At 49.4% G+C, this 25079-nt stretch overlaps 1 protein-coding gene across 2 annotated transcripts; it reads right to left on the bottom strand.

The window, feature by feature from the left end:
* Positions 1–396: 396 nt before the first annotated feature.
* On the bottom strand, positions 397–23888 carry pip5k1ca (phosphatidylinositol-4-phosphate 5-kinase, type I, gamma a). 2 transcript variants are annotated; one of them, XM_037470255.2, is made up of 18 exons: positions 23577–23888; positions 14433–14464; positions 13879–13965; positions 13671–13801; positions 13462–13579; positions 12506–12658; positions 10012–10311; positions 9532–9740; positions 8459–8542; positions 8029–8077; positions 7367–7451; positions 6744–6905; positions 6450–6591; positions 6151–6183; positions 5589–5708; positions 3868–4123; positions 1216–1305; positions 397–527 (listed from the first exon to the last, which is right to left on the bottom strand). In XM_037470255.2, the coding sequence occupies exons 1-18, from the start codon at positions 23707–23709 to the stop codon at positions 525–527; spliced, it is 2187 nt and encodes a 728-aa protein (XP_037326152.2). In that variant the 5' UTR covers positions 23710–23888; the 3' UTR covers positions 397–524. The 2 variants fall into 2 exon arrangements, with proteins under 2 accessions (XP_037326152.2, XP_037326153.2); XM_037470256.2 differs by lacking the exon at positions 1216–1305.
* Positions 23889–25079: the final 1191 nt, after the last annotated feature.

Raw genomic sequence — 25079 nt, 5'->3', positions numbered from 1 at the left:
TTTCAGTGTGTGTGTGTGTGTGTGTGTGTGGGGGGGGGGGGGGGGCGGTTGGAGCCCCGTGCTTGTGTGAGCTGGCATGCCCCGCCCACTGGGCCTCCGCGCATTCAACATCGAACCAAGAAGGAAGGAGGAGTTTTAACGTTTTAACTTGTCACCGGCCCGTGGAGAGTAAACGGTCAAACACGCGCCGCGCCTCACACATACACACGCAGAAACACGCCATTATTACACGGATATAAGTTTCATCTTCTCAAGGGCCAAAGGCAGGGATGGAAACAAGTGACGCTCATCACCGTGACCGTTTTTTTTTTTTTTCCTTCTTATTCCTCTGCTCTCCGGTAACGCTGGTACCCCCCCCTCCCCCATATCCCCCCCCCCCCCTTCCCTCCCTCCCCCAGTGTCCCCCAGTTCCTGTGTGTTTAAAGTCCCTGTGGCAGGCAGAGGTCCTGCCGCCAGGCGCTGAGGTCCGGGGGCCCGGTCCTCTCCACTGAGACGCTGGCTCCTCTCGGGCCGGAGGTCGGGGTTTACTGGTGGAGACAGACGAGAGGCGGTGCGTTAGCTAGAGCGCACACAGCAGAGCTCACTTTGCCTTACACCCCCCCCACCTCCCCCATGCATCCACGCTCACGCGGTGCTCGCTGATGAAACACGAGCCACAGAAAAGCAGGGACGGTGCAGATGTTCACACATCAAACAACACCCTCCTTGACACCTTCGGTGGAACATCTTGGATCAACTAACGCCGTTAGAGAAGACATTTCATTCTTCTGGATCGTTGACATTATCTTTATCATGAACAGCATCAGACCTTTTCACTGTTTGAATCATATTTATATACATAGATTTGTTTTTATTGACCTCGATCAGGAAAGCCTCCACGAAGCTGGCTGGTGTGAAGATGCAGCATTAAATAACTCGGCGGTTGATCATCGGAACGCAGAGTGGGGAAAGCTGCCTGAAAAAACCCACTTCCACCCCCTCCATCGGTGAGGAATGGATGTAGTAATGGATGGGGGGGGGGGGGAGGAGGAGAGGGGGTGAACTGGATGCACTGCGAACTCACACTCTCTTTACGTTTTCTGGGCCTTGAGAATAAATTATCGCCTGATCCGTCCTGCAGAAGGTCGACCAGCGGGGATTCTTAACTTTTCTCCCCCCCCCACCCCCCCCCCCCCCCCTGTACTTTCCACTTTTGGTCCGAAGCTTCTCACTTACTGTCTCTCTCTCCCAATCCCCGTCTGGCGGGGCCTTAGACTCTGAGCCATAGTGCAGCGGAGAGTACACCCAGGTGCTGTCGTCTTGAGGCTGTTTTTACACACCCACCGCAGCAGAGGGGGCCAGAGGGACAGAGGACAGGCCAGAGGGACAGAGACAAGCAGCAGGGACAGGCAGGAGACAGACCGGTAGGGGGGGGGTGGGGAGAAAAAGACAAGACAGGAAATGAAAATTAGGGATGCATATAGGAGGAAATGTTGCTGAGAGACAAAGTGTAAAAATGTTAAGACAGTGTAAAAGGATGCATTTAATCCTTTTGGGCGGTTAGCAGAGTTGGAACACAGAGATGAACAAATTGAGGAAAATAACAGGTTGTAGCGGTACAAAGAAAGTGCTGTTGAAAGCCCCCCCCCCCCCCCCCCCCACCCTCCACACAGTTTGGACTGGATCCTGGGAAGCAGAGCGAAGGTGTGCAGAGCGAGGGATGAGTCGATGCATCGGCCAAACAGGAGAGGATGAGGGAGGGGAGGGGGGGAGGAGGGGGGGGAGCCAGGATGCCGGGACAGACACAGAGAGCATCCTCGGTCAGAGAAGACAGCGGAGCGTAGAGAAGCTTCCTCAGGTTCCTTCCTCACTCCCCACGGAGTGTGTACCGGCCCTTTAAGAGAGTGGAAGCAGGTGCAGCGAGGTATGTTGGCGAGGCTTGATGTCTCACACACACACGCACACACAGACATACACACACAGACACACCCAGGGCGTAGCGCGTTGGAGCTAACACGCTATCCATAGAGGTGCAGTTGGGGGCTTAGGGAGGCTGTGCAGACGGTCCAATCAGATGCCTTTGGTTGACCTGCCTCCCCTGTGGAGAGCAGGTGTTCGTTTCTCTGTGGTTGCATCAAACCCACGGCGTTGTACTCGGGGACTATTCTAGTCTAACAGGGAGCACCTAGGAGACGTGCACCACGGAGCTCACTTACTGGCCAACCGGACTGGCATTTCCTCCTCAGTCGGAAAGGAGAGACCACCCAGGTCCTCCCATCAGGAAACTGACGACGGCGGCATGAGGCGAGGGGGAGAGTGTGTGGGGGGGGGGGGGAGGCGTAGCAAAGAGGAGAACAAGAAAAGTAATGTGGAGAGTGAGAGGTGTAAAAAAACAAACAAATGCCCGCTGAGGTGAAAATGGAAAAGATGGCTCATGTGTGCGGAGACACGCGGGATGAGTCAGAGGTGACGGAGCCATGAAGACTCACTGGAACAATCACAACAACAACAACAACAACAACGACGACGAGGCAGAGAAAGAGCGAGAAGTGGGGAAGAAGGACTTGAGGAGTGTGGATGGAGGCGTGGGAAGGTGACAAGGATTTAGGAGGTGGGGGGGGGGGGGGGGGGTGAAGATGAGTAGAGAGAAAACGGAGGTGAAGGAGAACAGAAGTGATGGCGGATGAATAACTTACTCGCGAGTCACTCTGCGTGACAACACACTAACACACAACCACACGCACACACCTGCGTCCCGGTGTCATTGGACGACACAATGACTTAAATCTGATTTCTTTCAATTTTTCTCTCTCTAAAAAAAGAAAAGAAAATGAAGCTAGCGAGCCACTACATGTACTCATTCTACATATGTTTGCAGCAGCGGTGCAATTTTATTTTTTTTAATCTCTCTTAAAATCTTAATAGACGCACCAGCAGCAATTATGTAAGAATAGTGTTTAGAGAGGAGCCACAAAGGGTTGAACCTACTCCAACTCCAGCGGGACATGAGAATCGGGATGTCGATACGATGGAGAGGACGTGAAGATGATGCGACCTCGCCTGATATGAGCCTTTAAGGTCGTGGTCGTCCCGCCCCGAAACAGTTAAGTCCATCCCACTATTATCCAATCAAGTTCAAAAGGACATACTTGATCACTTCACCTTACGGTCAGCGAGACGGTCGCCACAAAGGAACGCAACTTGTTTTGTGAAGAGTGACAGCAGTAAAAACGTACGGACTATATTCTATCACGTGGAAACCTAAAAGACAACAAAAAAACAACAACAACAATGGCCTTTTGGACGAGGAAACAGGAAGTAACTCATTTCCGGGTTTTAGGACTCATTCCTGCACCGCTCTGCTAGACAGGAAGTCCAGAGTGACATTGACATGCGGCTGTCACTGCGTAGGCACCCGCACACTGCAACACACTGCAACACACTGCAACACACTGTCCAAATAGATAGTTACACATTTGGGGAAATACGCTTATCCGCTGTGACGCTGTGGGTTGGATGGCTGAATATGTGGCTAGAGCCTGCGGGGCAGTTAGCTTAGCTTAGCATGAAGACTGGAAACAGGGGGAATCGGCTAGCCCGGGTCCCAGGCCACGTTTTATCTGTGAGGGGTTCACTTCTCCCCTGAATACGCCTACTCCCCGAAATGTTGAACTATTCCTTTAAGTGAACGTGCCACACTGCAAGCAGTCAGCGCACACACTCTCAGTCCCGTACCAGCCCGAGCCGTCCCTCCCTCTCTGGGGTCCTGCTGTCAGCGCCTCTGCAGGAGATCAAACAGCTCATCTCTGGACGTCACCACATGTAAAAACCTGCTCCCGGATCGTCAGGATTTTGGGTCTTTTGAAAAGACTTAAAAGTTTCACTCACAAAGTAGATGTCTGTGATTGGCACGTCGTCCTCGTCGTCCACTGAAGCCTGGCTGGTGCAGCCCGAGCCGGACACCTGGCTGACCCTGTCCGCTTCCCCCGCGGCCCCCACCTTGGGACTGCACGGGGCTTCGCCGGCCCCCCCGGGGGAAGAGGAGGAGGAGGAGGAGGGGGGGGCTGCTTCGGGCGCAGACGAAGAGCCCGAGGGGGTTGCTGCAGCGGCGGCCTCCTCTGCTCCGGCTCCTTCCTGAACTTCACTGGGGGGGGATGAGACAGTTACCGTGTCCGTTCGTGCAGGGAAAACAGTGTTAGTAACATGTTACCATGGTAACTGACTTGTGCCTTCAGGTTTGTATGCTGCACCTTGTGTCAAAACAGTGACATCGTTCTTTCACACACTCACAAGCAGTAGCCAATTCCGAGAGCCATTAATTGGGTCATTTGCCATAAGCCACTTTCCTGCAGCAGGGCAGAGGAACACGGAGTGTGTGTGTGTGAGATTTAGCTGCTTAGGCTCAAAGATCGGCCGGCGGTGTGATGCTACGATCCTTTGATGTTCCCGGATCATCGACCATTAGAAAGGCTTCCTCAGCTCCTGTGTTCCAGCTAAGCTCCGCCAGAGGAGAAGCCCAGCAGTTGACCGAGGATGCCAATAGACACATTATGCGGATTATGCGGTGTGTGTGTGTGTGGGGGGGGGTAGATGACGTCTTTTCCCCCCTCCTCTGGTCTTTATTCACACGTCACCCTTCCTCTCCTCACATCAATCCAACCGGTTCTTCGGCTGCAGGTGAGTTTAGATAATTAATAGTTAATTCTCCCCCTCCCCGCCTCCCTTCCTGATGGCTTCAAGACCCCCCCCCCCGGGCCATCTGTCTAGCCACCGCCTTCTCAGCATCAGACCCCATTATTCACTTGATCCTCACTGACCTCACCCCATCCTTCTTGGGCATCTGCTCTTTTTCTTTCTCACAAGCTGATTTTACAATTTTTAATAAGAGCTAAAGTGACAAAAACCAGTGAACGTTAATTAGAAACCAGGTTACAATATTCATCACGTCCCCCCCGCAGGCCTCAAGACTTCTTGCCCCACTACCCTACTTCCACTGGTCCCCCCCACAAAAGAACACCCACTGCTCGTACACACATGTGTGCACTTTCTCACAACCTCACAGAGCAGATGCCTGCAGCATTTATACCACAAAAACCAGAGTGTAAGAAACAAATAGCTACTTTCCGTGTTGCTCTGCAGCATGCTAAGAACGTGTGTGTGTGTGTGTGTGTGTGTGTGAGAGAGGGTGACGGGTGGCTCATCTGACAGCAGGCTGAGCCCAGGCGAGACACTGTGACATATCGGAGACGGAGGTCACGAAGCACTCATCGAGGTCACAGCGAATGTAAGAGCCGACTCCTGTCGTCATTGGTGACGGTAAAAAGACGCGCAAGTGTGTGTGTACCGTGGTTAAACTCATGGGTTATCTGGTGTATATGGACATCATTTTCCGGAGAGTTGATGCGTTTGAAGGTAGGACAGATATTTCTCATTTCAATACACTGGAAAAAAGAAATAATCAATAAAAAATATCGATACAACAGAGACCAGAGCCTGAAGTCTTCCTTATTGTCAAAACCTGGCTTACATTTGACCCATAATACAAATCTCTCAGTCCATCCTGTGATGGACCTTGGAAGCACCTGTTCAGCCTGGCGCCGGTGGCCTACCTGGTTTCGGGTGGAGGCTGTGGAACGGAGAAGGTGGGCTCGCTGTCGTGTCTCTTCAACTCCACCTCCACCCGGATGGTCTGCTGGTCCTCCTCGCGGACACGCAGCTCCTCCTGGGTCCTGATCACAGACGGACAGTCAGTGTGGGGCAGAAGAAATGGAGCCCTCTAAAAGACATCGATATCGGTTTAACTCCGCTTTATTGACTGATTCCCCTTATGGGCCCTTTTTAGTGGACACGTTACGTTAAAGGGCTAATCCTTCACAACCCTTTAAAGCACCACAGAATAACACAGTTAACAAGCCAAACAAGGCACAGCCACATGGGTGTTTTTAAGGTAAATTAATGAAATTAAAGTAAAAGGGAGTTAAGCTGAGAACTGTAAAGTTCTTCCACTCCTCATACCCCTCAGCTGGCTTTAGGTCACTCTCCCTCCCGGAGACCAGGGTGGGGTCCAAACAAACATAACAGCCACACAGGAAATGACACACGTGGAAAAACCAACAAACAGGGCCACGTCCAAGCAGACCAGAAGAAGCAGCACTCATGCTCCCCACTCACCTCCCGTCGTGGGTGAGAGACTGGGTGTGTCTCCTGGGGACAGAGGACACACGTGTCACAGGGCGGCCGACATGCAGCGTGACGCCGTGTCCCCTAAAAACTCTCACAGTGAGCGACTGTCGGTTTGAGTCGTAACTGAAGTTTAGTCGGATTTCATTCAAACAAAAAGTATGATGTGGAAACGAGGCACAAAATACCAAATGAAAGTTTAGATTTCAGCCCAATTAATCAAGACTTTGTAAATGACTGGCGTGAAGTCGACGTCTCGCTTCAAAGCGTGCGCGCGCGTGCGTGAGCACCTGTAGCGGGGGTGCTCGGCGGTGTCGGACGGGGATCTCTCGGGGATGGAGAGCGAGGTGGTGGAGGAGAGGGTGGTGGCGATCGACGCCGTGGTGGCCTCTTCAAACGACGGAGGGGTGCACGGAAGAAGATCCGCTCGCCCTGGAGAAGAGACACACACACACACGCACACACACACACACACATTAATATTATTGTTGTGTGATATTGCTTGAACTGCAGCGCTATGTCAATGTGTGGGGGTTCTGGGGGGTTCTGGGGGGTTCTGGGGGGGGGGGGGGATGTTGGCCCACCCTCGTCCTCCAGCGTGGGGAAGCTGCGCGCCCCCCGCAGGTCGTAGATGTTCTCGTCTCTCTCGGAGGGCAGCTGGCTGGCGGACCAGGCCGCGCCGGGGCCGGAGCACTTGGGCACCGACAACGACACGCGGCCCTTCTTGGACGGAGACGACTTCAGAGCTGAGGGACGGGAGGGACGGGAGGGACGGGAGGGACGTTAAACGCAAATGATTAGACTTTATTTTTTAAAAAACATCTGGCGGATGTGTCCTTAATCTCAGTTTGGTTTTCCGTTTTCTCTTTTCTATGAAAAGTACTTTTTACTTTGATATTGGAATCAAACAGCCCTGCAGTGTAGCGACGTTGTGTGTGCGGGAAACACCGCTGCGGGAACATTTCCCAGATTGAGTTTGCTGCAGTGTAATCAGACCATTTAAATGGTGACAGAAAAGGCTTCACTTCATTCCCTGTTACAAAGAATTCTCTCTTCAAAAAAAGGTGCAGTGGGGTCAAATGGATGTTTTTTCCGGGCTCACATGACGCCTAATAAGGGCGGTTCGTTTCTGGACCTGACATCCCTAAAAAAAAAAAAAAAAATCTGACATCAGCGCGATGACTATTTAAGGTAAGGTTGAACTCACAGGAGCTCTTCTTGAACACCACGCTGCTCATGAACTTGAAGAACCTGTCGGCGTAGAAGCCCGGCCGGTGGACCGATACGGTGTCCTGGGGGAGAGAGACGTCAGTGCTCACAGCAGATTTAACGGTTCCTCCTTTTCTCTCTCAGTCAAACCACCAGACGCAGAAAATAAAATGGAGAAATGACGGACAGGAACACAATCAGACACGGGGGGGCGGAGTGACGCTGGGCGGAGGGAGGAGGGGGTCATGACGGGGTCAGCTTTGCATCGGCTCGTTGTGTGGCGGAGAGGAAAGGGGCGAGCTGCACCATGGGGGTGACAGGAGACATGCTGTCATTCATGTAACGGATGAATATGTCACTAATAATTATATTGAAATGACAACAATGAAATCTATTCAGGTCTCAGTCTGTTCCTTCTACAGTCTGGGTGCTCGTAAAGGGGATTTAACAACAACAAGTAAAACGTTAAAAAAGACAACAGAGGCAGGTGTTGGGTAAAAATGCACATCTGAGTAACCTGTAGCTCTGCCTGTGGCTAAAAAGGGAAGGGAACGGACAATCGGAGCCTGCGTCGTGTGCATTGAGCTGGTCACAGTGCGTCTGCTTTGGGGTTCGGCCTCAGGAGGGACGTCTCTACGTAAGGAGCTATTAAAAACTCACCCCATCGTGAACCAGAGCTTTCCACGTGTGCTCCAGTTTCTTGATCAGCCTGCAGAAAAAAAAACGAAGAAAAAGAAGAAGCACAGTTTAACACCCCAATGTCAAACGGCATCGTTTCCATGGCCACTGTGGGCCGTCAACTCCCGTATCACAAATACATGGTGTTCCTCCATCCATCTTCTTTTTGAAAGTACCTTCTCTCCAGCATGAGAGCAATGAGATTCATGAAGTGTTTTTGCGTACGGACTACTTTCTCTCCACCGAACTACACCACCCGAAGACGGAGGGCCCCCGGTGACGTCCCCCTGGTGCTAAGTGAGCTAGTGAGCTAGCAGTACCGAGTGCGGGTGAAGAAACACAGCGTGTGCACCTATCTGGTTAACCTCCAGGACCTGGTCCCTCGCGATCACATGACCAGAGCGCCGCTCACCTGTAGGACTGCAGGATGTCGATGAGTCCGATGTAGAGAAGAAGCCGCTCCCCTTTCCCGTTAACAGCCGGGATGCCGCCCATCCTGACATGAGAGAGCAAAGTACGTCGCGGCGTCTGTTTAATTGGATTCTGCTCATTTAATGGACTTAAAGAATTCAAGCTGGGGACAAAGTTCCATTATTTGTTACTAGCTGAGCAACATTTAGCCAATTCAAAATGAAAATATTCACTGAAGTTTAAAGGTGTATATAAGTCCCGGCAAGATGGCTGGATAAAAACCAGCAGCTTTGGTTCGACACGCTCTTTGGACTTTGGTGCAGATTTAGTTTTTTTGTCACTGTCGACCGGTTCCAGTTTCCCTTTGTGGACTTCGGCCCTGCTCCATGTGACCAAATGACCCAAAAGCCATTACTCACTGAGGATCTGATACCCAACTTCACAATAACTACTGCTTATCCTAACCAGAAGTTACTTTTGATTTGCTACTTGTGAGAGTTGAATAGGAACTGAAATAACTGAAACTGAAATGTAAAGAGAACCCAGGTGTTTTTAGTCGAATTGAGAAAATCATGTGGGTCATACTGTGACAAAAGTTCTTCTGAAAAGCTGTTGTTATTTCATAGTTAGAAGGTTTTAACAAATGTTTAATAAACCATAAGAAGACTTTTGGACTCTCAAGTGCTCCATCAGTGTCAACTTTTTACATTTTCTGGAAAAAGATTCCAAGTTTTACAAATCTTTTCAATTCAAGCACTAAAAGCAGTTTAAGAGCCAGATGAAGAGTTTAAACGGTTTGAAGTGTCAGCTGAAACGATTTAATGAGAAGAGTTTGAAGAAGCTTTTAAGGGGAAGCAAGGAGACGGTCGGCACTAAAAGCACTGCAAGCGTCAGATAAAGTGTAATCACAAAAAAAACAAGTGGAAATTGTTTAATAAGAAGAGTTTGGAGACGTCATTTTGAGAAAAAGTTTGACGAAATGAGGATGGAGATTCTAAGAAAGGACTTCGCTTCGACCTCGAGGAGAAGAGGAAGCGCTCTCACGACTAAAAGTCTCGTCGATGGTGAACTCACGTGTCGTCGGTGTCGATGGAGCCCCCGCAGGCGGCCCCCCCCTGGATGGACTCCATGGCGGTGGAGTACAGGGCCTTCTGCTGGGCCACGGGCCTCTTCTCGTCGCTGTCGCCCTGCGTGCCCTCCAGCTGCCTGTCCCTCTCCGCCTGGTCCATGTTGTGCACCCCGAGCAGCAGGCTGTAGTCCATGATCTTGAAGCTCTCCAGCACCTGCAGGGACATAAAATGGAAACTTTTGTTCGATGTCGGTGTGTCTGCCCACGCACTCTTTAAGGGAAACACCTCGTAGACCCGGAGCTCGTAACAAAGCTCTGAGATATCTCCCCTCACTCTCATCCAAGATGCTCCTTAATTCATCATCTCATTCATCCTCCATTTTCTTTTTTCCTCTCTGTCTTTTGATCCATCCGCCCCTTCGGCACGCTGCATTATGACATCACCTCTAGTATACATCACCCCCCCCCCCCTCTGGCCCACTCACCAGACAGTCTCTCTGCAGGGTCTTGACCAGCGCGCTGTAGGTGTCCTGGTCCAGCAGCAGTCCGTCCTGCAGGTCCTGCATGAAGTCCAGGTCTTTGAACGTGGGCCGGGCCTTCTCCCTCTCCTTCTTGGAGGCTCTCCTCTTGTAGGTGGAGCCCTTCAGGTCGTATTTGAGGTGCATGCGGACCACGCGGGGGAGGACGTTGTTCATCACCACCACGCGGATGTTCTTCCCGCCCGACTGCACGCAGTAGAGGCCGAAGAACTTGGGCAGCAGGGTGCGAGGGTTCTGATTCAGGTTCTGAGGAGATGTGCAGGGGAGAGGGAGAGAGCAGCAAGAGCTCTTTAAAGGGTTTGTGCTGCTGTGTGGACGCAGAGCTGCCACTAAGGTCGTTGCTTTCATGTGAGGTGTCTGGTTGTCGCACAGATGCAGACGGGATCATTCAACACACGACGCCATCATTTATCCTCATGATGGGATCCGGGTAATATGATGCATTTAATAAGGGATAATTCATGGGATCCCACAGGGACGCGTTGCATAACAGAGACGGAACAGAGCATCTCTGTGAGGTGAAACAAAGGAGGCGTCAAACAGAGATTACAGTTATCACCGATCATTGAGAAACCGTTCATTATTCTAACAAACTAAATAAGCTAAATAAACACCCAAAACACTCAAATACTGTTTGATGCGTTTCTTGTGTGATAGTTGGCGTAAAAGTTCTGTGAGTGAGAATGTTGATCAGATCAAAGAAAGGTGCAGGTGAAAATAGAGGCCGTCTTGGATTTGAGGGTTTCTGATATTTTTTTTTTTAATCAAAACTGATGTTAATGACAAATCCGTCACTGATGGATTTATAGATGGACAGATGTTTGTTAAAATGTATTAATGCTGTGATTCATGTTATTCTATCATTACTTTATCTAATATAAGAGGATTTCTTCATAATGTATATATTGTATCATAGCTGATAAGAGGCGATAATAAGATATTTTTATCACAATCATTTATTAACAAATGATTGTATTTGTATACTATCAAGCATCAAGCATGTGTTAATAATAATTAAATAATTTGTCAAACCTTTGCAAATCGTTTGTAAATCAAAAATGTAAAATAGATGAACCAGATTAACCATTAAAAAAGTATCAACTATTTAAAATATTGTTTATAGAGGGGTAAGTTTATAAAGGGATAAATAAATACTATCCCTTTCCCTCTGCATGGTGTGTTCCTCCCATCCATCAACATGTTCACAGTATCTAGAGTATTTCACTCGGCGTCATTGGAGAAACGGGGGGGAGGCGAAGGAAAGAGGAACAAGAAGGCATGAAGCCGTGTGGAGGAGTGACCTTCACGAGAGAGACGGAGAGAAAGAGCTTCCTCCGCCCTCAGCCACACGCGACCCTTCCGTCGGCGTGGAGGGAGGGAGGGGAGGGAGCGGGGGGGACGGGGAGGGGGGGGGGGGGGGGGCAGAGCGGACGCGTGAGGCCGGGAAAAAACAGGGCGACAGGCGGCGCGAGACATGGAGGGAAACGGGGGGGGGAGCGATGATCAGACACCACAGCGGGAGAGGAGATGAGGGAAGGATGGGGGGGGGAGGGGGGGGGGGGGGGGGCAGTTGGTTACATCACCGTAGCCACACTCCTCAGCTGTGGAGGACATGTGGAACATGAACTTTTTTGCATGCTGTCGCCTCTCTTATAATATTTATAATATTTCCAAGGATTTTAATTACAAATAAACTGAGATTTCCCTTCAGGGTAAATTCCTTCACCTCCGCACAGATTGAGCTCAAGTCGAAAAAATGGAAGAATAATTGTGATCCACATTTCAAAATAAAGCCTTAAAGGGTTTATACAAAATATATGGGAATGACAGTTATGGGATTATATTCATGAGAAGTATGAAACATTATTATATTCATTTGGTACTACGTTGATGCTTCTGTGAACATTCTGTGCGGTTTCTCCTCTGCTTATCTTGGCGTGGGCTTGGATTCCATCTGTGGCGCTTCCCCTCTCTTCTCCTCGGTCCACCTGCTGCGGCCGGCGCACACGAGCCCGAATCTCTCTCTCTCTCCGATTTCATCGGAAAATACTTCCAAGCGTTTGGGAAACGACGGAAAAGCCGTCACGGGAAACTGAGCTGAGCCTGTGAATGATTAAACAAAACTCCAGCAGGGGTCTTTCTGCCACGGCTGTCTGCGCATGAGTGTGTATGCGCGAGGACGGGGGGGGGGGGGGGGGGGGGCGTAAACCCGGAGCGGCCGCATGGACGTACATGGAGGCGGGCGGGTGCTGGCGGTGCAGGTCACGCTCCGCCGGGTTGAAATGAGTGTGTGAAGGAGGCAAGAACCGATTTCACAGGACCGCCCCAAAGTGAAAAAATCGTACATACAACGAACATATGGGAACTCTCATCGACACTCTGATGTGTACTTGTTCTTCACAAACACACACACACACACACACACACACATTGCGCCTACCATGTAGTACCCGGGCAGCAGTTTCTGTAAGAATTCGGCCTCCTTGTGCATCACCGTCTTGACGATGAACTCGTCGTCCCTCGTGAGATAGAAGACGGAGCCGCTGGCTCCGGGGTTGGAGAGCTCGATCAGAGGCTCGTTGCAGAGGGAGTACTGCAGGTGCACACGGAAAGGAACACACACACAGGAGGGAGACATAAGCGAGGGTCGTTAAACACGCCGGCAGGTTAAGAAGAAATGAGCTCATGTTGTGGATTAGCCGGCTTTCTTTGACCACATCACGTTTACAGACGCTGATATTCTGGTTATTAACCAAAACGTCATGGAAAAGACGCAGAGATCCATTTGGAATGGGCCAATTTACACCATTATCGAAGATGATATGAGATAACCGGCCTGCATACGGCCTGTTTTACAATCTAAAACTCCTAGTTAGGGATATTTAAGATACTTTTTTTATACCTGGCTGAGCTACAGTCCCCGAAGAGGCTTCATCACATTAAACCTCATCCTTCGTTCTCACAGTCAACAGCACGTTGAGACGCATTTACGCTGTGCTTATCTTCGGCTCTAGGTCAGACACACACAAGCTGACTCATGTAAAAAACATGCAGAACCGGTGGAGGTAAGTCGATGGCGGGCGGGGGGGGGCGGGGGGGGAGAGTGAGAAAGAAGAACATGGCGTGCAAACATTAGAAGCTACGTTTAGTTTCTTTTATATTTGAGACATCGGACTCCTGACGACATGCTGACATCACACTGCTCCCGCGGTTAGCTCGGGCTAATTAGCGCGCTCCCTCGGCGGCTTGAAAGCGTCCCGTCAGCATCATTTCTGAAGCTGCCTCTGCAGACTGTCTGCTAATGTTTCACAGGCGCCTGACATCCAATTTCCCTCAAACGCGGCGCCCCGCCACATTTCCACGAAGTCACACTTCGCGCACACTTCAGATTCTTACCAGGTAGTCATCCGGCCTGATGCCGAAGAGTTCTCTGAAGTAGCGGAAGGCCACGGGAGCGTAGGTTTTAAAGCGGAAGTCGGGGAAGTGGTGGGCCGGAGTGAGGTTGCTGCCTTCACTAAAGTGCGGAAAGACAGCACATCAGCAGGTAAACATCACATCACGGCTGATAGGAACCAGCTGTATCCGGACGAGGGATTTTTGCAGACCTGGGGAAGAAGATGCTCTCCACCACGTAGAAGTCCTGCATCAACACGTCCCTCTCCGGCTTGGAGCTCAGGTTCCCCACCGTGTAACCGATGCCCAGCTGGATGGCACCTTTCAAGGCTGAGGACGTGGTCTGTGGAGAGCGGTGAGTTTCAGAGAAGAAAACCCATCACGGAGTATTCACACGGGAAGAACCGGACGTCGCGGTACCTTCTTGTATGTAGTTTCCCCCGATGCATCCACCCCTCTGTGGCCAATCTTCTTCCCCTGACCGGGCTGTCCTGAGGACGAGGGCATCTAGAGAAACAGGGACAGAGAGGGAACTGGGTTATTTGGACCCGCTCAGCGATGCACGAGAGCCATTTGTTACACTCTATCAGTGCAGAATGCTGACTTTGTGACTGCGTCTCTGTGTAAATCAAACGGTGCATACTTTGGAACTAAATCTGATTTATAAAACTCATAAAACATTTAATGCAATTATTTGCACTTCAGACTCAAATCAAACAACAATGAGTCCAATGTTTGCTTTTACGTACAAAGGCTGAAGCACCACATGGATGGGATTTACTTAATCAGGCAGATTAAGATCGATTGTCTGGTACAAATACAAAGAATACTTAAGCGGTGTTTCTGTTGTGCGTCTTCATGCATTAACAGAGGAAAATACAGGACACGGATTATTTAATGACCCAAATATGAACAGCTTGGATCATCACTTAAAAAGAGAAGCGCTACGGAGCAGATGATCAGAGGGAGCTCACCTCTGTGATGAAGGCTTTCCTCGCTGCGGCGTCTGAGAGAGAGAGAGAGAAAGAGAGAGAGAGAGAGATGTCTGTTAGTCACTCGGCATCGCCGGCGCTCTCTGTGATGAAGACAAATACAAAAGCTTGGACAGAGCAGTCCAACATTTAGTTAGCGGCCTTTCCGAAGGAGAGGAACGGCAAAGAAGCGGAAACGGCCTGTCAATCACAAGGGTGCCCCGCCCTAAAGCACACCCTGCTTTATTGTTCCTTTTCCTATTAACATAAACCTGGACTAAACAAAAACACCCAACCCTACAAAACCTAATGGATCTGAAAAGTTACCGAAGTCTCACATCACGTTGTGCAGTCTAATAACAGGATGTTGGCAGAAGAGAACTGTGTCTTAGGCAGGAAGGCCAGAAATAGAAGCGTAATTATGGATGTATAACACTCCAGCGTAATAATGGGAGACGAGGCTCAGGAGGGCAGGAGAGAGGGAGAAGAAATAAATGAGCCACAGAAAGAGAGGCGGAGCAGGAGGAGGAGAACCTGAGGCCGATTCATTCCCAGTGTGTTATCTTCATACCCAATATCGCACTCACTCCCCCAGATGGTGGAATGGAGAGAGACAGTGTGACTGTTTGGAAGGAAATGAGGATACGAATATCAGCAATGAGATGAAATAACGCTAAATGCAGACGTCGCATTACTAACGTGTTTTGGTCGGATGGATGTAGTTGTGTCACTTCTGCACACGCAGTACACAAAGTACACAAACAGCCCTTTTTTTCCCCCCCCCAGAGGCAGACATTTCGATTTTGCTGTGGTAAGCACAGGTGTCAGAGACAACATCAACAATGGCTTCGTTCCGGTCCAAAGGGATTGTGTGCTGCTGCTGACGGCCGACTGCACCAGCAGGAGATCTTCTGCAGGCGCAGAATAGTAATGAATCAGCGATGTTGCATGACAGAATTGTGTTCTTCCCGTTTTGCGCGCGTGGTCCGTCCACTCATCAACGTGTCTGAGCCTCCCTCCACCAGCCGGCCCACGCGCCATCCTCACAGCTCCACTTCGGGCCTCTGGGCTCTCCGCCCGCCCGCCGGCCTCTCGAGGGACGACCCGCGTGACCGAGCCACGGAATCGCCCCCCACCCCCGCCGCATGTCTCCATCCGCCTGCCTACGTCACACCACACATGCACACATTAGCATGAGGCAACCCGAGCGAGCCGAGCGGCAACATCCAGGGAATCGCATTTGAAGGGAAGAAACCTTCTGGTGCCGGAATGCTGATAGTTAAAGAGGGGCCTCTTCTGCTTGGTCCATTCCCATTATGTGTGTGTGTGTGTGTGTGTAGGCACGTGACTGGCTGGCTAAGTGGGTTCCCTTCACATCTCTTCCATCATTTCCAAATGTCTGTTCCCTCTGTGTGTGTGTGTGTGTGTGTGTTTGTGTGTGTGCATGTGTGTGTGTTTGTCATTTCATCATAATGCAACCACGTATTTTCCTTTCTGCCTCCCTGTACCTGTAAAGTCTGCGCTTGGTGTGTGTGTGTGTGTGTGTGTGCAGTGAGTGAGTGTGCGTTTCCAACCAGAAGCCCAGAGCTCTATGAACTACATCGTCTGCTCGTGACCCTCATGCTGCAAAACATGGACGTGACCTTGATTCTTTCCGATGACCTTGATGTTGCTCGTTGTGTTGTACGCACGTTGTTTACATAAACATATCAACAGCTTCTTAGCCATCAGAATTATTAATCACAGGCCTTTATAGATGGAACTTCTCTGCTCCGGACTCACTTTACTGTTTACTGATACCTGATACCAGAACCACAAACCCGCCTGCAGGAGAGTGTCTCCGTAGCCAGGACCTTGAAGTTAGCGCGTTAGCTGCCCAATGACAGGAGACTCCAATAGCCATAGTCCAATATGTCCAATAGTTCTCTAATTGACGCGCAAACACTCCGCATCCGTGTGACCATCTAAGTGTATGAACACAATGTCTCGTAAGTCAGCGGTGCTCCTGGATCAGTGCGCGCTCATAATTAAGGAGTCAATGACGCTAAGCTCGGCAAAGAGGCTTTAAGTGTTCCTGGCAATTAACGTCCCTTTGGCCCAATCATATCGTTGCAGCTTATTCTTAGTAAACACCAAGAGCTACGATGGCGAGCGACGCACGGCGCTCCAGGGAAGCGCCGACGAGTCCTTCACTAACAAAAGGGAGTCTTTACTAAACATTACACAGTCATGTGTTATTATTTTATTAGTGGATCCCTCTGATGATTCGGTTTCTTGAAAAAGTATATGAAGATAAATTAACAGATCTAATCTATGAAATGAAAAAAACGACTCGATTATCCAAAAAGATCTTGTCTTGAAGGACTAATTAATAATTACGCAACTGATTATTAAAGCTGTAATAGCGTTTAATAGTTGATCTTTGTACGACTTTATATTATTAGACCATAAATCAATAAATAAATTTAACAGCTTCTTAAATAAAAAAAGATTTGTTTTTAATATCAGATCATAACAAAATAGGACAAAAACACTTGCCTGCCTTTTTATTCAAGTTGACAAACAGCAGCACTGTTTCCTTTAAATTAGATACAACCAGATCAAGCACCAGTGAAGAAGATAAACTGGTAGAGTGACATCCATCCACCCATGAAACCATCCATCCATCTAACCATCCATCCATGAAACCATCCATCCATCTAACCATCCATCCATGAAACCATCCATCCATCTAACCATCCATCCATGAAACCATCCATCCATCTAACCATCCACCCATGTAACCATCCATCCATCTAACCATCCATCCATGAAACCATCCATCCATCTAACCATCCATCCATGAAACCATCCATCCATCTAACCATCCATCCATGAAACCATCCATCCATCTAACCATCCATCCATGAAACCATCCATCCATCTAACCATCCACCCATGTAACCATCCATCCATCTAACCATCCACCCATGTAACCATCCATCCATCTAACCATCCATCCATGTAACCATCCATCCATCCGTCTTTTGGGTTCACAGCGTTTCAGAGCTGGATTCTTTTGCACACATGCAAATCCATCTGATTCATGGTCACTGTTACCCCGCTAACGCTAATCCCAATCCCATTCTCTCCAGGCTACTGGACTGGCTGTCTGGATTACCAGGATAAGGATCAGTACAGGTGGACGTCAAGAGACCATCTGTCTGGTTGTCTGGTGTCTCTGCTTTGCTTTAAAAGCATGAGGCGAGGGAGGGGGGCGACCAATACTCCAGAGCGAATCAATTTCTCCACGGCTCTCAGCGACGGATTAGCAGACCGCTAACAGCGTTTAATTATTGAGCGCGCCGGCGGTCGGGTCGGCATTATGAGCCGACGGGGCCGAGCCAGCCGGTGGTTGCCCGCTCGCATGTCACATGATACACTATATCTTTATAATGAAAATAGTTTTTTCCTGCTAAATTAATGCTCTGAATCTCAAGCAGATTAAAAAATGCAAACATCACTGAAACCTTGGCGGTCCTGATCGATCTTCTGTTCAAGCTGCCAACGACCGCAGCGAATAACTGCAGCCCTCCATCTGCACCGGGTGCCTCTTCATTTCACACCTCTGATCGGACTAATGGAACAGGTGGGCATGAAAGTGTCATTTCTCTACCTTGGAGAGGCCTGAAAGCTCCTCTCCAGCTTTTGAAATGGAAATAAAAAAAGGAAAAAAAAAAGGAAAAAAGCTCGGCCGGGTCCAGACAGAACTACCTGTTCCTTTTCACAAACATCCCAGTGCAGAGACGCGCGCCTCAGGAGGTCAACGCGACTAGACGCCTGCTTGTGTGTTTGAACGCGCGTGACTCAGCGCGGCGTCCGAGTCGATGGGAATAACCGCGCCAGGCGAAGGGTTGCAGTGATATTGAGGACACACTCCAGGCCGGTGGGGCCGTCGTGTCAAAACCTTTCGGGATTGGCGCGTCACGATGGTCCCAAACCCCCTCGCGGCGGAGTCGAGCTCTCTGGGGCGGAGCTAAAAGCAGCTCAGCCCTCCCAGCAAATTGACACACATGTGCTCAAAACTCTTACGCAATTTCATTATGTTTTTTTTCATTACTGGGCTTCCACATCCGAACGGAGCTCGGTGATCCTCGCCGATCCCGAAAAAATGCAGTCGAAGCACAGCGGGGAGAAAAAGGTCCTTTTACGGAGCGGAGATGAACGAGAAAGGAGAGGAGGGGAGAGGAGGGGAGAGGAGGGGAGAGGAGGAGAGGGCACAGGGAGTCATGCGAGTGGATCATTCAAATAAACAGACTGATGATCCCTGACTCCCTTCTGCCGCCGTCTCGGTGACTCAGTGGAGTTGAATCGGCTCGAACTGCAGAGGGAGAGCTGCAGAACAGTGTTGGATAACTGCTCCTCAAACCTGTGCAGAACAATGTGCGTGCACACACACACACACACACACCTGCAGATTTAGTTTGACCCCTCGACCTCCAGAGTGAAAGTCACAGTGCAGGCAATGCTGAGCTGAAGGGCCACGGTGAGCTGTAATTCTTTTACATATATTCAGTTTAAATGGGCCACGTCGCATTCGGGACACCTGAGCCGTGTGCAGATGACCCGGCAACGCTGTCAATGTCGGTTAGTCGGCATTCACCGCCACGACTTACAGAAACTACAGATGTTTCTTTCCATCCTTACATCTCACGTAGGAAAGCAAACGTAACGCACACACGTGGAGCAAGAAAGCGCCGACGTGGCCGCAACACAACCACGTAACTATGACATCGCAGCCTGGAAGTCATTGAGGCAACATTTAATTTAGCTAATTTTGCTTTATCTCCCCCTCACTCATTTGCTCCATCCTTCCTTCTTTGCCCGGAGGGGAGCAGGCATCGGATTGAGCTGTGCCCCAGAGGCGAGCTCTGCTTCCACATCAGCATGGCCGCTTGATGAATCAAACGCACGTCACCGCAGTAGGTACAGAGTGTGTCGGCGAGTCTCACACAGAGACAAATCCGACCAACCGGAGCAGTGAATCCAACAAAGAAGCTCAACGTCAAACAGTCCGTTTAAAAAAAAAAAAATCTAAACTTGTTGTCGTTCAATAAATACATTTTCTAAAAAGCTTATCCAGGGACTTAACTCAGCTTCCAAGCAGGGGACCCGCTGTGCAGGTTTACTACATGGCCGTAACCACGGGGCCATTTTGAGTTCCCACTTCACCGAGCACCAATGTTTTAGGAGCTCCGTGGAGGAAACCAACGTATCGACAAACATGGAGAAGCCCCAGCCGGTCGGATCCGGTTCCGAACCCAGGAGGCTCTTTCGATGAGGAGACCCACCAATGGAGTGCAATGAGCATGACCCATTAGTGAATTCCTGAATTCAGGGGAAGAAGAAGCTCATCTTTTTGACTTTTATTTTGCTCAATGTCGTCGGCACCAGAATGCTGAAGGCCCCAAAAAGGGCAGCGTTTCCTTCTCCGTGCGGGTGTTTGAGACGAGGCTTTGTGAAACAAAACCAGCCCCCTCCTAATCAAAAACAGCAGGCCTGTAGAACCGAGCCTCCCCCAGTAGCACAAACACACTGTGGTAACCTGTTTAAAATAGCTACCGTGGTTCACACACACCCCCCCTCCCCATCCCTCGCATACAGAACCACGTCAGACGGGAGTGAACCGCGTCATCGCCTACGTAAACACAATGACATTAAATAACCCGGTCGGAGCCATATGCGAGGCCCGTCCGTTGCCCACCGGGATACAGACTGATACTGGCACGCACAGCCACAGGGGGGAGGGGGGAGGGGGGAGCTTGAAGAGCGAATAAGGAGGAAGCAAGTAAGTAGATGGCGGAGTCCAGAGAAGGCGACCACCCTTTGTGCCTCCGTCAGCTGCTCTGACAGGCCTCGCTTGGGGCGGAGGGCAGAGAAGAACCTGGAGGGTGGGGGGGTTGGATGGTGACAAATGAGCCAAATCACTAAGGGATGAGGAGGCAGGAGAGGAGAGCTATGGTGGAAAGTGAGAGGTAACGCTGCACGAGAAATAACCTGACCATTATATTTTGTAGGTTTTCTTCTTCTTCCTAGATTAGTGAAACCGTCTTTGACTTTGTGCCACATGCATCACATTTGCTATAAATTCTCTTCCAGACCTTCAATCTTCAAAAAAAAGCCTGTTATCCACGATGGAAAAACAGTATGGCCGCCATTTTCCAAGATGGTAGCCAGCAAATGGCGTAATATACCTTGTTTGTGATTGGGCCATCCAGATGCTTCTTGCCAATGTAGTACTTAAGCATTATTCATGCCAAATTTGGTTCTAGTTTGACCAAGTGACCAATTGTCATGGAAAATGCAGACGAAATATTTCCATGAAACTGATTTATTTGCAAATCTTCCTTCTGACCCTCGCTGGTGGTGGTTTGATGCACCGATCGAGCACTACTACACTGACTGACCTTTAATGCAGATTTATGGAGGATGTGGGCCGTGCAGGAGCTCTGAAGGGGACGACCTGTTCAGACGGGTATTTTACAGCCAGCTGTGACACAGCCCACACTCGGCTTGTCCTCACACATTTTGAGCAGCTTACAGCTCTAACAAGTCGAGATCTGATGTTAGCCGAGCTCTCGGGTTGTTAAGAGGACAGTCAATGAGAATCAAGCTTAGCGTTTTACCTTTTCCCTGTCACGAGTAGATGTTGCAGTCTGATGCACAAACATTAAGTTAGGTTGACTCCTCTGGTTGAACTTTAATTGTAAAGAAGTCTATGAGAAGATGACTACTTCTCCCTTGATTTATTCCCTCAGTGAATATTGTAAACATAACTTTATGGTCTCAGTCCCTAGTTTCAAGTCTTCTTCCATACAGCACAAATCATGGTTCCCTTCATGAGTAAAATATAACATAAAAGCTTGCTTTAGGGCGGGCTTACTGTTATTGACAGCTTGCTGCCGCCAGATCTGTGTAAGGCGTCCCTACGTCACTCCTCTCCATTCCAAGTATGGTAACGTGTGAAAAGTCTACATGCCAACAATCACAATCCAAGATGGCCACGGGCCAAATGGCCAAACTCTAGACTTCATATCAGGAAACACATGAGCAGAATAATGATTGCTTCTTGCTTGTTGCAAGGTATCGACTCGTCCGTCTTTCAGCCCTGATGCTGTCGTTAATAGAAAAACACAGCAGTTCTGCACCGATGGGCATAATTCAAACAGCCCTCGCCAAAGTCACGTTAAGAACCACCCGCGCGCGTTTGCGCTTCGTCCTCTGTGGCTTTCACAAAACCTCCCATTTTGCCGTCAAGAGGCAACACAGACGGCCGAATGCCAACAGCTGGGTAGCAGCGTGCTCAATAATGCATCTGTTTAACAGTCTCCCTGCAGTCAGATCCGCGTTCTCCGTTGCATGTGGAGGTGCGCCGACTGAGATGGTTACACGCACTCGTGTGAAATAACCCCCGGGCTCACGAGACACGTGGCAGCGAGCATGACGCTAGAGAGAATAGGAAAAGAAAAAAAAGGCATCTTGCAGCCAAAGGCGTCTGCAGCAAGACGGCCATTTTCATCCCCCTGATACAGCTGAGCTTGACGGGTGACCCCCCCCCCCCCCCCCGACAGCCGTTTGACTGTGTCCAAGTCAGCACTTTCCACACCGTGGGTCGAATGAAACAGCCAAACTGTGATGTACAGTGAACACAATGACCAGTGAATGCAACATGAAGGACCAAGGAGCAAGCGTCTTCATGTTATTGATGCAGCTTATGATCACAAACAGTTTTAAACTATTAGCTTTAAACATTCGGATTGTGTTTTAAATGCATGTGAAAATTAAATAAATGATTTCCAAAATGAGAACCACTAACCTGCAGTTGACTCAAGTTCCTCATTAGTGTCATTGGTTATTGTTTACTCCTCAACAGACCCCATCATATCATCTAACGCCACATCTCACAGGCACCTTACAGTCAAACCTCCAAAGATCCTTTTCACAAACCCAGAATAAGCACAGAGCTCGTAAAGTGTCGCTGCTGGAAAGATCCACAACACATGTACACAACCAGCAACGTTGGCTGAGGTACAATAAGAAGAATCCTTTAAGTTGCTATATCAAATATTTTAAGCCTGTAGTATTTACTGTAAGTAATCTAACAGTTCAACAATAAACTGGCGCGCTGTGGCTTTTTTTAAAGTGCAAAATACTGACAAATGAGTCCTATAAATATCGAAATAAAAGTCCTGACGGATGTCTTTCACCACAGATCAACTACTAATGAGCCGTTTTCCCCGAGAGGCCTTTTGATGTGTAAAGAATCAAATACATATACGACGGCTGGATTCCATTTAGCTGCTTCAGTCCCCGCGGGGGCCGGTGTCCTGCATGCTCATCGTGACTTAGTGGGACATCCTTAATGTTGAAAGAAACACCTGTGCGTCTCCTGTTATGACCTACTAAACATCTGCTGAGGAACACATGTGTGTCTGAGTGTCCCCTTTAGATAAAACACTTTAAATAACATTGAAACATTACTGCCACCGTGGCTGCAGTCCGCCCCGCTCGAGAGATATTTTTTAAAATTGTAAATCACAAATCGAGGCCTTTTAAATAGATAATATGATATTCGTGATTCTCTGCAGCAGCACTGTGGGTGACCGGTGGAGATAATTCAAGGTGCCCACAGCTGGGGAGGAGAGAGAAGGTGGCAGGACACCCCCCCCCCCCCTCCCTCTCCCAGGGGACAGATAAATCCGACCTACGCCCCTGGCTCTTTCTATAAGTCAAGCGCACTAATTGGAATTATGCACAGCTACGAGCCACTGGATCAACATCAAATTGTCCTGTCGTTTTCCCAGCCACTGTTTGCTGTGACCCTCACTCGGCACGACAGCACTGCTACTACCCACATGTATATATATATAGTTATATATATAAGTATATAACATATATATTCACCTGGTTACAATAAAACTTTACCTGCTTCCCACATTAACTCGGCTAACTTAGCTAGCTAGTAGCCGACCGTTAGCCGACCGATGCCTTGCTAGCAGAGATGAGTCGGGGCTTTCGGTAAAAACGATTGGAAATTGACGTCGGGGTTACGAATTACAACATTTGATAGGGACGGTTTTCGTTTTGTGTTTAGAGGTGACGAGGTACCCATGTCTGCGGCGTCCATCCCGTAGCTGACTCCGACGACCGTGTCCCCATCATCGGATGCTGCGGCCCCGGACGTCGGGCTCCCGTTCCCGGCCTCCGACAGCCCGACCGCTCCCTCGGCTGCTGCTTCCATTCAGCCGCCCCGGAATATTAAAGCAAAAAAATAACAAATAACAAGCAAACACGGGCGAAAACACCGCTTAGGATCGAGCGGGTGGGGGGGGGAGACACCCGCGGGCAACGGAGCGAGAGCAGGGCAAGCGACGTCAGCCGGAGGACCGTGTGGCAGTCATCCGCGGCGGTCCCGTCATCTGAGCGGTGTTTCCTCCCGGCGGCGGAGCTGCGTCCCCGCTCCTCTCAGGTCGACTGCACCGCACTTGCTGCTTCTGCTTCTGCTCACTGTGCTGCTGCTGCTGCTGCTGTCTGGGTTTTCTTTTCTTTCTTTTTTTCTCTCCTGTGCCGGACACCGTGGCTGCCTCTGCAGCAGGGCTTTAGCCCCCTCTGCAGGCGACCCAGGGTGGGGCGGGGGGGTGAAGGGTGGACCCAGCGCCCGGAGCTCAGCGCGTCCTCTCGGGTGCTCTGAGTTGCTGGCAGAGGTCAAGCTGATCTGGAGGGTCGCTGGATGGTTTGTTGTCATTACGCAGGGGGCGCGCGAGGGAATGCAGTTGTTAGTCCATGTGACCACACAACAGTCACGTGACCAATGAGAACACATAACGACAGGACGTTCCTGTGGTGTGTTGACGATATGATTGACATCTTTACATTAACAATTGAACATGAGGACAACATGTGTTTGAGCATCAGGAGGTGAACGGAGAGTCTGCACCCAGTCCTGCTCTCTGTCCCGGTCGACCTTTCTCATCCAGACTTTGACCTGCTGACCTCTGCATATCGATGAAGCGGTATTGCATAAACATTTCAACTTTTCTCACTTTGGATGCATATCCTTGACAAAAAATGTGTTTCCTTAACTGTAAAAAATGTTACCCTTAGCTTGACAGTGCACAGCTTTAAAAGACTAGAAATAAATTCATAATCATCATTTATTCCCAATACTATAATATCTATAGGCCTATCTATCATTTCTTGACACGAGCTTTGATTTTTTAATACGTTTTTTTTGTGGTTACAACTTGCTGGAATCTTTCAATGCTGTTTATAGGAAAATCACATTTGTTGCTTGTAATCTTCTATTACAAAGCTAAGTCTCCTTGTCACATGACAACAATTGTGAGAACTTCAATATCAAAAAGAGATCTCACAACTTTTGATTTAAATTATTCTCTGTGGCTTGAAAAGGTCCAACTAAACCGTATTTCACAGGCGCATGAAGAGAAGACTCCTTGTACGGAAAAAAACAGCGTTCTTCAATCAGAGTCTTATTACATGGTCTGAATGTTTAATCAGTGTCTCTGTCTCAGTGGTTTGGATCCAAACTGCGGCTTTCGTCTGTGTATTTAGTCGATGTGATAAGGGTTCAATATCCAAAAGACAGCTGTG

Source organism: Pungitius pungitius, chromosome 7 (genome assembly GCF_949316345.1).
Source record: "Pungitius pungitius chromosome 7, fPunPun2.1, whole genome shotgun sequence".
NCBI lineage: Eukaryota > Metazoa > Chordata > Actinopteri > Perciformes > Gasterosteidae > Pungitius > Pungitius pungitius.
The sequence above is the reverse complement of the archived record's forward strand: the minus strand, read 5'-3'. Positions and strand labels throughout refer to the sequence as shown.

What these genes read in the sequence shown, in the direction of transcription:
- pip5k1ca (XM_037470255.2), bottom strand. Translation starts at nt 23,709, where the DNA reads ATGGAAGCAGCAGCCGAGGGAGCGGTCGGGCTGTCGGAGGCCGGGAAC. An exon ending in GATGGACGCCGCAGACATGG is followed by an intron (nt 14,465 to 23,576) that starts GTACCTCGTCAC and finishes TCTCTCTCTCAG; the next exon opens with ACGCCGCAGCGAGGAAAGCC. An exon ending in GAGAGCATCTTCTTCCCCAG is followed by an intron (nt 13,580 to 13,670) that starts GTCTGCAAAAAT and finishes TCCGCACTTTAG; the next exon opens with TGAAGGCAGCAACCTCACTC.